Below are 16,196 nucleotides of genomic sequence, written 5' to 3'. Positions count from 1 at the left end.
TAAAGGGCATTGAATATGGGAGACAGAAATGGAAAACTGCCATATGGAGAATGTGGTAGATTTTGTGGAAGTTATTAAAGTGTTTTGAAAACGGAAAAATTGTAACAATTTTCCTAAAAATGAATGCTGCCTAAACTGGTGCACTACATCACAGAAGTTTTCTCACATGTTATTTGTTTACAAACTATTAACTTTGAAATGCTTAATTGTGTAATTAGAAAAAAATCCAAAACTTCTGCTAAGAAGAGGTCAGTAGAGTTTGGAGAATAGCATATTCTCTTGTAATTTTATGCTTTCTGTGTATTCTCATCATTTCTGTATTCTGTGAACATGTGAATGAGCTCTTAGGATTTTCTTTTTGCACTTTGCATTTGGGGAAACACTGCCATCTTTTGGGGAAGCACTACTACTACCACTACTAATGTTTATATACCGCTCTTCATCCAGAGTTCACAAAGCGATTTACATAGAAAAATAAATAATACATAAATAAGACGGCCCCCTGTTCACTAGAAAGACCTTGTCTCTTCACTTTGAAGTTTTCTACATGTACAAAATATTTGCAATTTCCAGGCCATCCTGAGAACTAGCATATAATCTTATGCATTCAGCTTTGCAATATCTAAGCCAACAGGTAGAAGAATTATTGGATGAGAGATCACACTTGCCTTCTAAAAATCCTTGTGACACATATGAAAATATATGCAAATCAGATTTCAACTAGACTCTGGAGAAGCTACATTACCACCTGTACTTTAGCCACTGAGAAAGACCAATGGATTAAAACACACCTAGCTATAAAACCCAATATAAGTTGAGTTGTTTAAAGTCAATGAAAGTCATTTTATTTCCAGCTTCATGGTGACTTTTTATATGTCAAACATATAACAATTACTTTGCATTGTTTACTATTGAAATAAAAAGGTTTTAAGGCATTTGTAGTGTTTTATTTGGCTACTTCATGTGCATTTATAGCAGGAGCTTGTGATTTATGCTGACAAAATTTAGTTTTGTTACTTGAACGTTTATTTCAGGTTCTCACATTCAGTATCCAGAACCATCAAGTCTGAAACTTCATAAATTTGCTTAGCATCTTGCCTAACTAGATATCCTGGCAACAAAGTTAACTTCTGCATGCTCATTCCTCACCTGTTCCATCTACACAACTATCACTGATAAACTTTTCATCTGCTTTTAGCAACACCTTTGCTTTTATAAAAATCCTCAGTCACTCCCTCGATTGATCTTTCCTTTTCTTCACCCTTCTGTTTTCCTAGCTATCATTGCATCATGATATGATATTCCTTCAGTATTCAGAAAAGCAATCTTGCAGAATCTTGAGTTTAAACATAATTCACTGCTGAAACATCAATAGTTATTCCTTTCCTCTTTTGATCTGTCACTCCCAATTTCTTGGCATTTCCACAACTCTTACCATTTCTATAAAGACAAGAATTGTTTCCTAACTAAACTTGAAAGAATCATTTATCTTCTGCAACATTTCATTCCTAACTACCAGTTCTTTCAATTGAATTCTTTATTTCATAGTTGTCTGCCTAGCTCTCTGTGCCAACATCCTACTCTGTATAAATTGCTATTCATGATACACCTCTTCAATTTCCTGTCCCACAGGAAGCTTCCTACCATGCTGCTTTCAGTGCTAGCATTATGAGTTGTGAATACCAACCCTTCTTTGTTTCTTCTTCTCTCCCTAAGCAAATGAATTTGTTTTTGGGGGGTGGGGCTGTCCTTTCTTGTGATGTCTTCCTGTTGCCCTTTTACCACCCAGAAAGACTCTCCATAGCTATTTATGCTGGTCAAAGACTGAAATAAAGACTTAGACTTAGATTTGATAGTCAGAAACAAACCCAGTAAATTGTCTAGGAATCCTAGCTTATTTTGAGAGGATTCCCAAAGGTGATCAGCCCTACAGTTCCCTGCCCCAACCTTTCTGTTATACTTACATTTAAAGAGAAGAGTACTCATCTGTCTGTTGTCTTCACTTTCAAATGATTTCCACAAGGATGAGCCCCCAAATTGTATGGAGGTTCAAAGAGAGAGAAGCAGGATGGCACACGTGCTAGGACTTCAGGGACTCATGAAGCTTTGGACAGTGTCAGGACCCAACAGAGGCAGTGGCAAATGATTAAGTCCAAGGTAGTCCAGTGGGCAGATTCCAGAGCAAGTAGATGACTAGCCAGAGGCAGATGATACAGTCTGGAACAGACTGGTGATCAGGTTCTGGGCCAAGCAGATGAGGATCCGTAGCCAGGGGTGTAGCTATGGAAGAGAGGGCCCATGTTTGACCCTCTCTCTGGCGGCCCCTTGGAGTGAGGGAGATAATGAAGAAAATAGGGAGGGGTGGAGCTGGAGGGCCCTCAGGAGCTGGGGGGCTGGGTTCTTTGAACCCATCCACTCAATCGTAGCTACACTCCTTCATAGGGCCAGAGGCAGGTTAAATGGTGGCCGGTTCCAGAGCAGGCAGAGAAGGAGGTGAGGCAAGATAGTCTGTGTGGCTGCTGGAGCAATGAGTCCTTCAGACCAAGGAACAGTTACAGTATATAGATCCATCCAGTCCCCTGTTGGTTCCTCCGGTCATCTCAACTGAAGAGCAGTAGTACTGTTTCTGCAGTGCAGCAGAGATCAGGCCAATAAGTCCCTCTAGCTGAGAGCCGCTCTGGTGGTAGAGGGAGCAAGTCCAGTTTGAGACTCCAAGTGCCTTACAGAGATGTATTCAAAGCAATTCATTGTAGAGGAAGAAATTTAATCATTTCCCATGTTTATGGCACCAATTTATATCCAGACTAAAAGTATATAAGTCATCTTTCAGGTTACATTTTAAAATTATGGTACATATGTGAGGATATAATTGACTTAAACTGTAATTAGCAAACACTGTTGATTGATTAGTATGCTTTTGAACAAGAAATATACACATTTTGTGTTGTTCAATTAATCTTTAAATTAAACACAGTTCAAAAGTTGAGAAGCGTCCCCCCACTGCCCAATCCTAATTAATTCTGTCAGTAGTATCTTCTAAGATCAGTGGCTTCCCCGGAAATGTTCTACTTCCTTAACCTCTAGTATTTCTGGAAGTCATAGAATAATCTCTCTTTAATAAATTTTATCTATAATTGAAAGCAACATTTCCCCACAATTAGTCATGTTGATTTAAAGCTATTTAAATATTAACAGAACTACAAGGAATATCTCTGTGTGTGCTTTTCTACATATGTGTCCTTTCATAAGGAAGGACCCTTGGAAACTATCAAGTGAACAACATAAGGAACCTAGACTGTGAGAATGTGCCATCCGTTCAGACAAAACACGCACAGAAGGAGGGTTTTGTCCTTATTGCCCCCTTGATGTATCTGTATTGGGAGGATTGACAAGACAGAGTAGGGGCACACTGGGCTTTCATTTTCTCAGAGGTCTACTCTGGCAATTTTTAAAAAGCATTGGAAAACCCACCTCTTCACCCAAGCTTTTTCAGTTCTTTAAAATTTTAAGGTTTTAATTTGTAAGTGATTTTTAAATTGTTAAATGTTTTAAGTTTTTGTGTATATTTTACTGTTTTATGCTATTGTTAACCGCCCAGAGATGAAAGTTTGGGGTGGTGTACAATTTTGATAAATAAATAAATATTGTCAGTTGTACTTCATTTCCCCCAAAGATAGTACAGAGTACTGTGAAAATCAGTAAAACCTGGAAGCTACTCATGAACGTGCTATGAAGCTACATTGTGTGCTGCTGGAAGAAAACAATGTACAATTTTAAAAGCACTCATAGTCTAGACTGAGAATTGCATCCAGAGAATGATAATGTTTTCATGACTCAAAAATTATTCTTTGGAAAGATCCTTTTAGGTCTCATATTCCTTTTTGTGCTAACACGAAACTATATGTGATAACATTAGAAATCATTTGGCATTTTTTTTAATATTTCAGATGAAACAAATAGGCAATGATGGCTACAACCCCACTTCTGTAGCAGAGTGGCTAGATTCCCTGGAACTGGGTGACTACATCAAACCCTTCCTGATAAATGGCTATACATCGATGGACCTTGTGAAAAAAATCTGGGATATTGAATTAATTAATGTAAGTAAATCCAATTATGCCTTTAAAAAAAAATCTCAATGTTAATTTTAGAATGGAATGGAATAAAGTATCTCTATAAATGTTAAGGCATCTAATAATTTATTTTGATGGAGACAGACTGATGCTCAGCTGTTCAGACCTGCTACTTCTGCCTAAGGAGACATGTTGGGATTCTCCTGGTGGGTAGTTCTGCTATGACACATGCCTTTGGTCTCCCACAAGCACACTAATGTAGAGAAAATATGAGAGCTTCTTGGTAGGGATGGGTCTGGACCGGTCCAGAGGCCATTGTAAAGGCCTCCGTACCGTCCAGACCAGTTCGGACCTGTCTGGTCCGGGTGGAGGGGGTTCCTTTAAGGGTGGGGAGGGTTTACTTACCCCTCCCACTGCTTTGCCCCCTCCAGCGCTCGTATTTACTGTAGAAATTGGGGCGGCAGGATACCTCCCTGCCGCCCCTTGCCCCTCCGCAATGTGCCGGAGCCTTTTGCATTGCGGAGGGGCAAGGGGCGGCAGGGAGTTATCCTGCCACCCCAATTTCTACAGTAAGTACAAGCGCTGGAGGGGGCAAAGTGGCGGGAGGGGTAAGTAAACCCTCCCCGCCCTTAAAGGAACCCCCTTCACAGTGCCGGACCGCAGCTGTGCGGTTCCATGCACACCTCTACTTCTTGGTGCCATTTAAAAAACTTTGTAAGAACAAACCAAATCTTCCATCAATCTCAATATCAGAACACACTGACCACATCTTCCCCAATCCTACAAGCAGTACTTTCACTGAAAGGAGCGCTACATAACCCCCAGAAACAAATTTGTGGCAACAAAGAGGGCATTTGGAGGGAGGGGAGAGAAGTGGAAATGGCTTCCTCCTCTGCCAGCATTGGGTTGTGGAGCAAGATTTCAATGCAGCTAGGCTCTACTGCTCTGGGAGGGCAGAACCCTTGTAGCACTGCAAAAAAATGTCAGTCACTGTTCAACAGTGTGTCTGCTTATAATTGTTCCCTTTATTCCACAGAATGCAGAGAATTTCAGAACGTTGCCGTTAATCTGTATTTTTTTGACCAACATACCACTCAGAGAACCATTGATCAAAGAAAGAGGCATGTGTGCTGCTGGGAGGTACTCTAAAGCACATCCGGGCTGCTGCAGAAGTGTGGCTGCTCCCGCCTACTAAGCATTGTGTATTTGCAATTATTTATTTGTTTGTTTATTACATTGATATTCTGCTCTTCCTCCGAGGAGCTAAAAGCAGAGTACCTGCTTATTTTTAACCTCACAACAACCCTGTGAGGTAGGTTAGGCTGAGAGAGACATGACTAGCCCAGATTCACCCAGTGAGTTTCATGGTTGAATGGGGATTTGAACAAGGGTCTTCCCAGTCCTGGTCCAACACTCTAACCACTACACTATGCAACTGTGAGGCTAGTCCCATTGGGAATGATGGAAGTAATGTTGCAGCTGTGGTTACACAATGCTTACTAGACACAGAGCAGCCCCACCGCTACAGCAGCACAGGGCATGCTTTAGAGTGCCTCGGAGCAACGCACACACCTTTCTCTTAGATCTGTGGTTCTCTGCATGGTATGTCAGCCAGTCCTTCCCTTATAAAGTCTTTCCACTTTATTGTACATGTCTTTGTAAATTAAGTAGCTAACTTCACATTTACATGAGCATAATTTAAATTAGAAAGCTTCTAGTTAAAAAATATTCATTATTGAAACAGTACTGTTTTGCATGCCTCACGTTTTTACCCCCAAATAGACCAAGATTAATATATCAATATTTTGATATAAAGATAACTAACTGAACCTTCTTTTCTCAAACTTGGTGAGAAGTTTAATAAAGGACTTACTTTGCTCTTTGATGTGTATGTAACCTATACTATTTTTTGTTTATGAAGATTATATGTTGTTCACTTCTGGATCCAAACTCTCCCCACACCCACCCCAAGTTGGTCTGAAATAGCTAAGTCCCATGTGAGCCTGAGGTTTGAAAATGAATTGAGAAAACAGTCTCAATGAGACAATGTCAGAAGCATCATGAAAAACTACTTCCCTTAAGGCCAGCACAAACATCTCATAGTGTAGAAATACATATGTGAGCAACCTTAGAGGCTGATTTGTATTTTGTTTTGTTAGTGGTGGGCCATTTATTATAGTAGATGCTTCCCTGGAAGTATAAAATCCTTATTCTCTCTTCTTCCATTTTTGGATCTTAGTAAGCTGTATTTATTTCTACAGAGGTTCAAAATTCAACCCTTTAAATTCTGTCTTTTGTCTTATAATAATAATAATCATCGTCGTCATCGTTGGTGCTGTAGGAGTGAGGGCACTAGCTTTATTTCTCAATTCCTCTTCCTGTACTGAAGGTGCTAAAAGCTTCAATTTATGGGTACAAGGACCCAAGGACAGCTCGGGGGAGGGCGCAAGAGGCAGGCAAGTACCTGCTCAGACTAGTAGTTTGCCCCCGCCCCACCTGCCCCATTTCTGTTTAAGAAATCTAATATGTGCTCACCCACTCATCAATGCACTTTGCCCCTACTGCACACACACCTGGTGCCACTGCTGGAAGGTACTAAAAAAGACGACACCTTTTGAAATCAGGGGACAAGACAAAAGCTTTCAGAAGACTAGATTTCACTCAGTTTTTCTAAAGAGCTGTTCCTAAGAAAATGGTTTTTCTGTTTCTATTTTAATGGCCTGGGAGAAAAAGAGAAGTAAGACATTTTAGCTGTTATTGCTCCTGTAGTTACTTATTTCCACATTAAAAATATTGTTTTGTAGTTAAAGAGCTAAGAATTATTCCCCTTTCAATTTTTTCAGGATGGAATTGGAGTGATTCCCATAGATATACCAATGTTTAATCCGAATTTGTCATTCACATTTAATTAGATGTACCTATCCACATGATTTTTCGCAAGAGGATCCGTGATTGATCTGTTTGTAGGATGCTTTTTGAATATGTTTTGTCAATATGAGAGTCATGCTAAAAGCTTTAAGGTTATATAATTCACTGTAGTAGCTAAATAGCCTGGTGAAGATATGGGGAAAGAACAGCATTTCTGTGCATTGAAGAGTGCATCTGCCATTCTGTAGTATTCAGCTGAAGATGTTGCTTTTAAAGTTATTGAATATGTTCCTTTCTAACCACTGATCTGAAGACAAGCATGCACATGCCATTTAAAAATGTTGTCAGTCTGCATCTGTGGCTAGTAGGTGTGCAGGATCTCAGGCAATGCAGAAATGTCCCGATCTTCAGGCTCTGGGGTAGATTGTTCCAGAAGACTAAATAAATAGAATTGAAACCATGGGGGTAGGTAGTGTGTGAGTGAGCAAGATAATATTTTTCCCATTTAAACTATAATCTTTTCCATAATATTATTTTTTCCCATTTCAGGCTATAATCAAGTATCATCAGATTGTTTTCCCTCTCTGTTTTCCTCCCATCCTGTTTATGTCACGTATTGTAAGCTGTTATAACTAGCATCTAATATTATTATTAGAATACAAAATCACAATACTATTAATTACCTTTTCACACATGCAAATCAACATCAAAATGTAAATTATATTTTGCTTCAGTGAAGAGTATCCTCTCACTCACTCCATATTTGTTTGTTTGTTTAGTATATTTGTACACCACTCCAAACTCATATCTGAGTGGTTTACAACAAATATAACATAAAAATTAAAACAACAATTAAAACAAGTGGTCAAACTTTATTACAGTCATAGACCAGCATATATATAACAACATTACTGAAGTTCTAAATGAATTTTACAAATGATATAACAAAACCTAGCCATTTTATTGATAATCTCGCAATCAGAATTTGAAAGTAAAAAGTTTTATTAAAACAGTTTAAAAACAAATTCACAATGTATAAATGGATGAATAAGTGTGTCTTAAAAGTCCTTTTAAAAGAGATGGGGTAGCTCTTATTTTGGCAGGAAACACATTCCAAAGCCTAGTGGGTAGCAACACTCTCCAGATTAGCCAGTGGCAATTGAAGACAGACCTCCACAGATTATCTCAATAGGCAGAAGGGCTCACAATAAAGAAAGCCTCCTCTTAAATACCCATAGGAATGGCTGTGCAAATTAGATTTGTTCACTCCATCCTGTGTGGGAGGAAGGCCCTTCCAGTTCTGGTCCTGCCTTGCTCTGAGGCACAAAGCTCCATCAAGCTTGAAACAGGTTGGTTGTTCCTCCCCTGAATTAGATACTTCCTCCCCTGGATTAGAAAGTTAGAATGGAAAGGTAATCTGTAGATATGGCGGGGGGGGGGGGGAATGAGTGAGAGATGCCCTTTTGGAAAGCTGCAGGTTCTACCTCATGTTTCTGTATCTAACCACTGACAGAAACTTTCAGGTAGCATTTCTAGGAACCAATGTTTTCTCCCAGCTGGGGACAATAGCCTCGTGTCATTTGGCACTTCATCTGATAAGAATCAGGACCAGGATCCACACAACCTCCCATGGTTGTCCCATGCCTGGCAACAAAGTCTGCCCATCACAGTGAGACTGCTTTCAGATAACCATTGACCAGGTGGAGTCCTATAAAGATGCCTCCACTGGTGAGTCAGCCTTGCTGCAGAGTGAGCATCATCAGCACCTTCTTGGTTCAACCTGGCAGCTGGACAGAAAGCAAGGGAGCAGCAAAGTGCTTTGTGTAACAGGACCCACATATCCTGCTCAATTTTAGCTGCTCCACCACTCATTGATGGCAAGTCCCTTTCTGAATTGTGTTAATGGATTCAGAAGGCTGTGACGAGGGAACGTAAGGAGTTCATGAATCAGCCGAGGGAGGATTCCTACAGGAGACTAATTCAAGAAAGCCAGAAATCTTTCTCCTCCCCCACCTTCTTTGCCTCCCTCTACTACACTGGCCATTCTCGGGAATGAAAGGAGGCACTTCCACCTGTGCTAACCAGCATTTAGCCACTATTATAAACACAGGGCACAGGACTTCTTAAATTATTCAAATTATGGATAATTGGATTCCTAGCACTACAAATAAGCAATGCAAGAGTAAGAGGTCACATGGGCAGGCTACAAATGATTTGGCCTTAAGCATATTTCACTAAGTAATGTCCTAAAGGATGGCATTATTATTATTATTATTATTATTACATTTATATCCCACTCTTCCTCCAAGGAGCCCAGAGCAGTGTACTACATACTTCAGTTTCTCTTTCACAACAACCCTGTGAAGTAGACTAGGCTGAGAGAGAAGTGACTGGCCCAGAGTCACCCAGCTAGTATTATGGCTGAATGGGGATTTGAACTCGGGTCTCCCCGGTCCTAGTCCAGCACTCTAACCACTACACCACGCTGGCTCTGATTATGCCCAGGGTCCTTCCAAAACTTCTGATAGGGTGGCAGGAGGTGGACCATTATGCCCTGCCAGACCGGATCCTGACCTGGTTGGTCCTGGGAGACACTCAGGACAGTGGCAACCCAAAATCTCTTGGTGCCTGAGGCAGAGCACCAAATGCTGCTCTCCTTTTTCAAGTGGTTGCATCACCTGCACATGCAAATTCACCTCTGCCATCACTCTAAAGAGCTTTTTGGATGGCAAAGGTGGCAGAGTGAGGCAGAAGAGGTGATGGGGCATCTTGCCATCCAACTGATGCTACAATAATGTGCCACTTGAGGTAACCATCTCACCTTGACTTATGGAAAGACCGTCCCTGACTCAGAGGTTCATCCCTGACTTCATCGTTCTCAGGGAACAAGGCAAACTCTTCTTATCAGCTATGTTCCCCCACCCCACAAAGGATTTTTCTATGCTTCACAGCAAGGCTTGTAAAATTCTAGAGCTGATTTGGGAGCAAAGGGGACAAGAAAAGATTTCAAATCAGCCTAAGCCCTTAGCGTTTTTTTAAATGCTTCCTGAGTCACAGGTCCATTTTCTAGAATGTTTTAGGATGAAAGAGTGGAAGAATCCTGTAGTGCCTAAGCGATCAGGTGACCAGACTCCCCCTGCCCCCCCAAAATTAGGAAAATTATGGAGTTATTGAAAGTTCTACTGGTGGATCCTCCTATGGCAGTACTGGCATCAGGTTCTGTTGTTCCTAGGGATGTGGATAAGATGCTTACAAATACAGATGATTAAAAGGGTTAGCTGATCTTAAGGAAATCTCATAAAGCCTCAGGTTCTGGCAATCAAGGAAGCATCAGCCAGCTGCCTCAGTATTTGCAGGACATCTGTTTTGTGGGCAAAATAACTCCTGCTTTACATTCCTCGAGAGCATCCATCTTAGACAGGGGCTTAATAATCACTCTAAGTCTACTGCCTCAATTGCGGATAGCCTGGATATCGTCCTGTTGTCTGCCAAGGTCTTGGCATCAGATGTTGTGGACTGTAAGACCTCTCATTGAACAATATGGAATGCAGCTTTGAAGTTCAAGCCTAATTTTGCTTCCACCTCCTTTAATGGGGTTAAGCTAGATAAGGCTCTGGTGGAGAAAGAAATAAAAAATATAAGGTACAGAAAAAGCCAAGCCCTCAGTGCAAAGAAGAATGAGTGGAGGAATTCATATCACAAGCACAAAAAGACTAGAAAATCCAGATTGTCTTGGAAGAGATCCAGAGGACAGCCCAGGAAACCATAGCCCACAACTCAGGCCATTCCTCCAAGTAGACAGAGATCCAATAGACATGTAAGGCCATCAGTAGTGGTTGGGTGGGTTGTAGTTGTTTCCTCAGATTTGAGCCACGTCCTCAGTTGGTAATTCATATGGGGTGGGGGGAGTTTATATATTTTCCTCATGATCATTTCCTTAGGAAACACAGAAGAACTGCTTGACTCTTGAGGCTATTTTGCATCTGGTAGAGATTTGGGCTATATTACAGGTGCCACTGAGCCACCTAATGGTGCAGTGGGGAAGTAACTTGCCTAAGGAACAAAAGGTTGCTGGTTTGAATCCCCACTGGTGAAACACCTATAGGGTAGCAGCGATACAGGAAGATGCTGAAAGGTATCATCTCATACTGCACGGGAGATGGCAATGGAAACCCCTCCTGTATTCTGCCAAAGAAAACCACATGGCTCTGTGGTTGCCAGGAGTCAACACCGACTCGACAGTACAACTTTACCTTTACTTTGCTGTAGGAGCACTGTTCTGGTACATCCTCCTCTTCTTTCATTACCTCCAATAAGTATGGGGCTTGCAGAGGCATATTGAATTTGAAACAGCTGAATTGGTTTACCCAGAAACACAAATTCCACATGTAGTGACTGAAAACCAGCACAGAGTGTATCCATCAGGGGGATTTTCTGGCCTCAGAAAGGCATACCTTCATATTTAGATTCACAAGAAGTTACTGCACTTTGCATATGAGAGGAAGCACTACCATTTGGCCTCTTGTCTGTGCCCTGGGTGTTCACCCAACTAACATTGTCCTTCATGGTGTACTTGAAGAGATTCATATCTATCCCTGCTTTGATGATCTGTGCTTTTGTTGTTTGTTTCATTAGGAACCCACAGACATTTAAGTTACCCTCCTGTATCTGGAGCAGTATAGAGTCCTAGTGAATATACCTTATGTCTGACACAGGATATATATGATACAGAATTGGGGGGCTCTACTGGACATGTGGAGAGGCTTAATCTCTCTTCTGGAAGAATGGAAGGAAAAGATAGTTAGTTTAGCTGGTGCTGTCCTTACCATCATTGGTTCGTTGTTTTTATTATTATTATTATTATTATTATTATTATTATTATTATTATTATTATTTGTTCGATTTCTATACAGCCCTCCCAAAAATGGCTGAAGGCGGTTTACACAGAGAAATAACAAATAAATAAGATGGATCCCTGTCCCCAAAGGGTTCACAATCTAAAAAGAAACATAAGATAGGTACCAGCAACAGTCACTGGAGGTACTGTGCTGGCAGTGGGTAGGGCCATTTACTTTCCCCCTGCTAAATAAAGAGTTTAGTTTATCATCATTTATTAGTTTAGTTTACCATCATTGGTTAGTTTAGCTGGTGCTGTCCTTGCCATCATGTCGTCAACCCTATTAAGAGAGACATGATTTCATGCATTGACTGCAACCAATGGGCCAGGAAGCTCAGTACAATGGCTTCTGTTCCTTCTGTGAGTGGAAATAGCCTCTCAGTGTCCCCTGGTCTAGTAGAGCTGCATAAGTTCCTCCGGTGGTGGCTGACAGAGGTCATATATCAGGGAATGCTGCTTCAAGAACATCCTTGAACCAGTTCGTGCACATCCCTAGACCTAGGTGGTCGCCTAAAGTGATTCTTGGTGGAGAGGTGCTATACGTCTGCTTCTCCAAGCAACCACTGATATGTCTGACTTGCTGGGGGTGCCCATTCACTTTCCTACCTGGAGGAAGAGTGAGCAAGTGTGGGGGGAGAGAAAGAGTGAGCAAGCAAAGCCAACCTTGCCTTGGTTTGCTTAGCTCTACTCTTTCTCCCATCCTAAACTCACTCCTGCCTGGCGTATGAGCATCCTGCATGATCCATGTTAAAGCCAGGGTTCCACACTTCATGGCTAGAGGAGGCACCAAATTAATGCTTTGCCAAAGAAGCCAAAATCACTAGGACGAGCCTTGTAGACATATGTGCCATGGCTAACACCAATCTAGATCTGGGTCTTTCCCAGACAACCAGCTTTACCGCAAGATTAAGAGGGGTGATCGGATATTTTGAATTTGCCCAAAAACTTGATGCAAAAAGTGGATTTCTTTTTACCCTGGACATAAACAGGACTAAGCTCTAATGTGCATAAAAAACTCAAATTGCGTATAGAGTGCTCTGCAATAGCTCACAGGGACTTCAGTGTAAATCTGGACAAGATGTCCTTCCAAAGTAAAATCACCATCTGGCAGGACTCCTGGAGCACAGAACATGGGGAGGTAGGGTCTGACCCTTCTCCCCATGCTGTTTTCATGCTAAAAATAGTGTCTCCCCAAAGCTGTTTGCCTGTAGAGATACCATTTGCTGCAATGGCACCTCTGGGAACAAAGAGCGGATTCCAGAAGTGAGTGCTTTTTGGTTGGGAAATGGTGCAGGCAGTAGGGACAGACCTCCCTTCTCATGTGTTGTAGTACCAATCCAGATTTGCCCCACCCAACAGCGGCAGCTATTGCTAAATAAAAAACAAGCACAGGAGAGATAATTATTTGCTTAAGAAAGTGTCCAGTTTTGACCCTCAGTTCTGCATACAAGAAGCAGAATCAAACACTTTCAATGCAACTAGCTGTTGTGGATGAGAAGGATGTTGTGGATGAGAGGGAACAGAGTGATTGCTCATACGCGTATGAACACTACACGGAATTACATTTTTATTATGTTGCTAAGGAACTAAATATCTGTGATATCTTGACACTCTTTTCTTGATGAGGTTGAGCTGCAAATATAATATATGGATTTCCTTTATAGCTTCTAGGATAGATAAAATGTGGTTGCGTCATAAGAAATTCATTTTGAGAAAACAGTTTTAGAGATAATCGAAAAGACAAATCCCAGGTGTCTCATTTTGCTTTGTTTCCTGAGCACATCACCAGCTGATAGAAACTGAATGGAAGACTGAATGGCACAAAGCAATCTTTTCCTGTCATTCTCCTATTCCTCTGTAATGCATTTTGGTTGTGTATTTGAGTTAATCTACAAAGATGGAAAGAATTGGCGATTGGTTCAAAAAACTTTGTCCATGTTGCCTTTCTTTTCAACCTGGCAAGGAGTTGCTACTTCTAGTGTTTTCCCTCCAGCTCCCCACTGCACACATGCATGCAATGCATATGGCATGCACATGACCATTAATCAGTCTTTGGACATTTACAATTAATGTATGTTTGTTAGCTATTGATTGTGATATATTATTATTGCTGCTGCTGTGTAAAGCTAATCATATTTGTTCCAGGAATGTGTCAGATAATGCACTGTGGGCATTCACTATATTTCTAGATTTTCCTCTTAAATTGTGCTTAACTCTTGAACTTTCCATGCACATTTTCTCTGTAGTTGTGATTGTCCATCTGTTATCCGGCCTGATGTAGATATGTTTTTCTGTGTTCTTGGTTGATAAAACCTTTCTAAAATAGCCTACACTGTATTTTAAACAAAAACAAAAACTGAAGACTGGAATTTAGTATAAGCCATAGCAATTTTTCTAAATCTTCCTCTGCACTGTCATCTCCTCCCACTTCATCTTGGCTTTCAGCAAGGCTCAGAGTTAAAGGAAAGTGGGTGGGGAAAGTTTCTTTAGTTAAAATGAGTGCAATCCACTATACCAAATCCCCAGAGAAAGAAGAGAAGAGAAGAGAAGCAAAGCATGCATTATGCAAAAAAAGCAAAACCAAAACTGTGCTGGTGTACAAAATACGTTCACTAATACTCATTTTATGCAACCCTGCTTCAGAAACCAAGGTGATGAGACATGATGATCTGTGTAAGAGTCTGATTGATACCAATATTCGGTGCCAGTAGTTTTGCCTAATATTTTATCGAGTCTATATTTCATTTTCCTTTTAAATTGTGCAAGTTATACACTTAGTACACACATTGCTTAATGCACTTAGTCATCCTCATGCCTGAATTTTAATATATGAGGCTGCAATTCTATGCACACATATCTGAGAGTAAGCTATGTGGAATACAGTGGGACTTACTTCTAACATGCATAGGATTACAGAACAAAATAAAGGAAGGGTGGCAGAGGAGAAGGTTGACTGGCTGTCCAGCAGGTGATCAAACAAACAAGCAAGCAAGCCCGAGGCCACGAGTGCAAGCAGTGGTTGCAGCAGCAGGAGCAGCAGGAGCCGGCCAACTAGCCAGAAGCAAAAAAGTCATGGTGGGAAGAGGGGTGGAGGAGACGGTGGAGGAGGAGGATGTGTGGTGTGTGAGCATGAAGCTAGGATAAGGCCCATCATGCCACCAGGATAGTGACATGAGCCAGGGGGCTTGAACACAAGCCCCTTGTGTGTTCACTATTCCACTGATCAGAACATTCAGATGAACCAAGCTCCAAACTACCACATATGTGGTTATTTTTCTCTCATGCAGAGGAGGAGATTTCAGGACCAAAGAGCAATCATGCAAGTACTTCCACATGTTAGACAGTCCACAAGCCCTCTTGCACCTCAAACTGTGCATCTGCCATCTTGAATCAGGGTGAATGACAGAATCACAAACTACTCTATTGAGGTGTTCCTATCAGTCTTCCCTCTATTTTTTTCTTCTATGCATAGAATGAGTTTTGTTCTGGATGGCAGTGTCAAGGCAGTGTGTGCACATATGCATTCAGAGTGGGGTGTTCCTGATTCAGCTTGAGCAGGAACTAAAATTAACTGAGCAGACATCAGAGAACTTGTGTGCACGTGCACGCCTTAGAGGGAACACTGATCCCTTTGTGCCCCTACAGCTGAAGCAAATTTGGTTCAAATTGGTTAGATGGTTCACAAGTTAGCCCACTTGCGCCTCAAGGTTTTCGCATCTGCCATCTTGAACTGGGCTGTATGACATAATTACAAACTACACCATTGAAGTGTCCCTATGTGTCGCTCACAACAACTGTACCAAATACTGTTCAAATTGGTTAGGTGGTTCACAAGTTAGCCCAGGGGCATAGCAAGGTTGGAGTGGGCCCAGAGAAAAGATTCTAAAATGCCCCCCCCCTCACTGAAGCTCAGCTCATGAAGTAAAGAAATCTTAAATGAGGCTGAATAGTGGTAACAAAAAGCATACACACACACACACCCCTACCTATGTGCCACAATAAAACATCACCCTAAATTATTGTTTTTAAGGTTTTGTAAATTGTGGACAATGCAAGTCATTTAATGGTACTAGAGAAAGACATGCTGTTCTAATAGCTCCAGTTCTTAACACTCACATCAATTTTGGAGGATGAATACAACTGAAGGAAGCCCGGGCAGGTGCGTGGCTGGGGGAGTGAGTCATGTGACTTGCCTCTGGGGGGCCCCCAAGGCAGTGGGCCCCCAGACAACTGTCTCCCCTTGCCCTACTATAGTTACGTCCCTGAGTTAGCCCACTTGTGCCTCAAACATTCATTTGTTCACCATTTTGAATTGGGGTGGATGACATCCTCACAAACTACACTGTTGATGTGTACCC

At 41.4% G+C, this 16,196-nt stretch overlaps 1 protein-coding gene across 14 annotated transcripts in view; it reads left to right on the top strand.

The window, feature by feature from the left end:
* ANKS1B (ankyrin repeat and sterile alpha motif domain containing 1B) overlaps positions 1 to 16,196 on the top strand; it is a 595,071-nt gene that overhangs the window by 360,867 nt on the left and 218,008 nt on the right. For all 14 annotated transcript variants that reach the window (XR_008307633.1, XM_053251588.1, XM_053251587.1 and 11 more), the window contains one exon: positions 3,948 to 4,100. Coding sequence is in view for 13 of the 14 variants with exons in the window: in XM_053251588.1 (XP_053107563.1) it covers positions 3,948 to 4,100 (153 nt within the window). In the remaining variant the exon portion in view is untranslated. The remainder of the gene's footprint in view (positions 1 to 3,947; positions 4,101 to 16,196) is intronic.

This window comes from Hemicordylus capensis, chromosome 5, assembly GCF_027244095.1.
Source record: "Hemicordylus capensis ecotype Gifberg chromosome 5, rHemCap1.1.pri, whole genome shotgun sequence".
NCBI lineage: Eukaryota > Metazoa > Chordata > Lepidosauria > Squamata > Cordylidae > Hemicordylus > Hemicordylus capensis.
The sequence above is the reverse complement of the archived record's forward strand: the minus strand, read 5'-3'. Positions and strand labels throughout refer to the sequence as shown.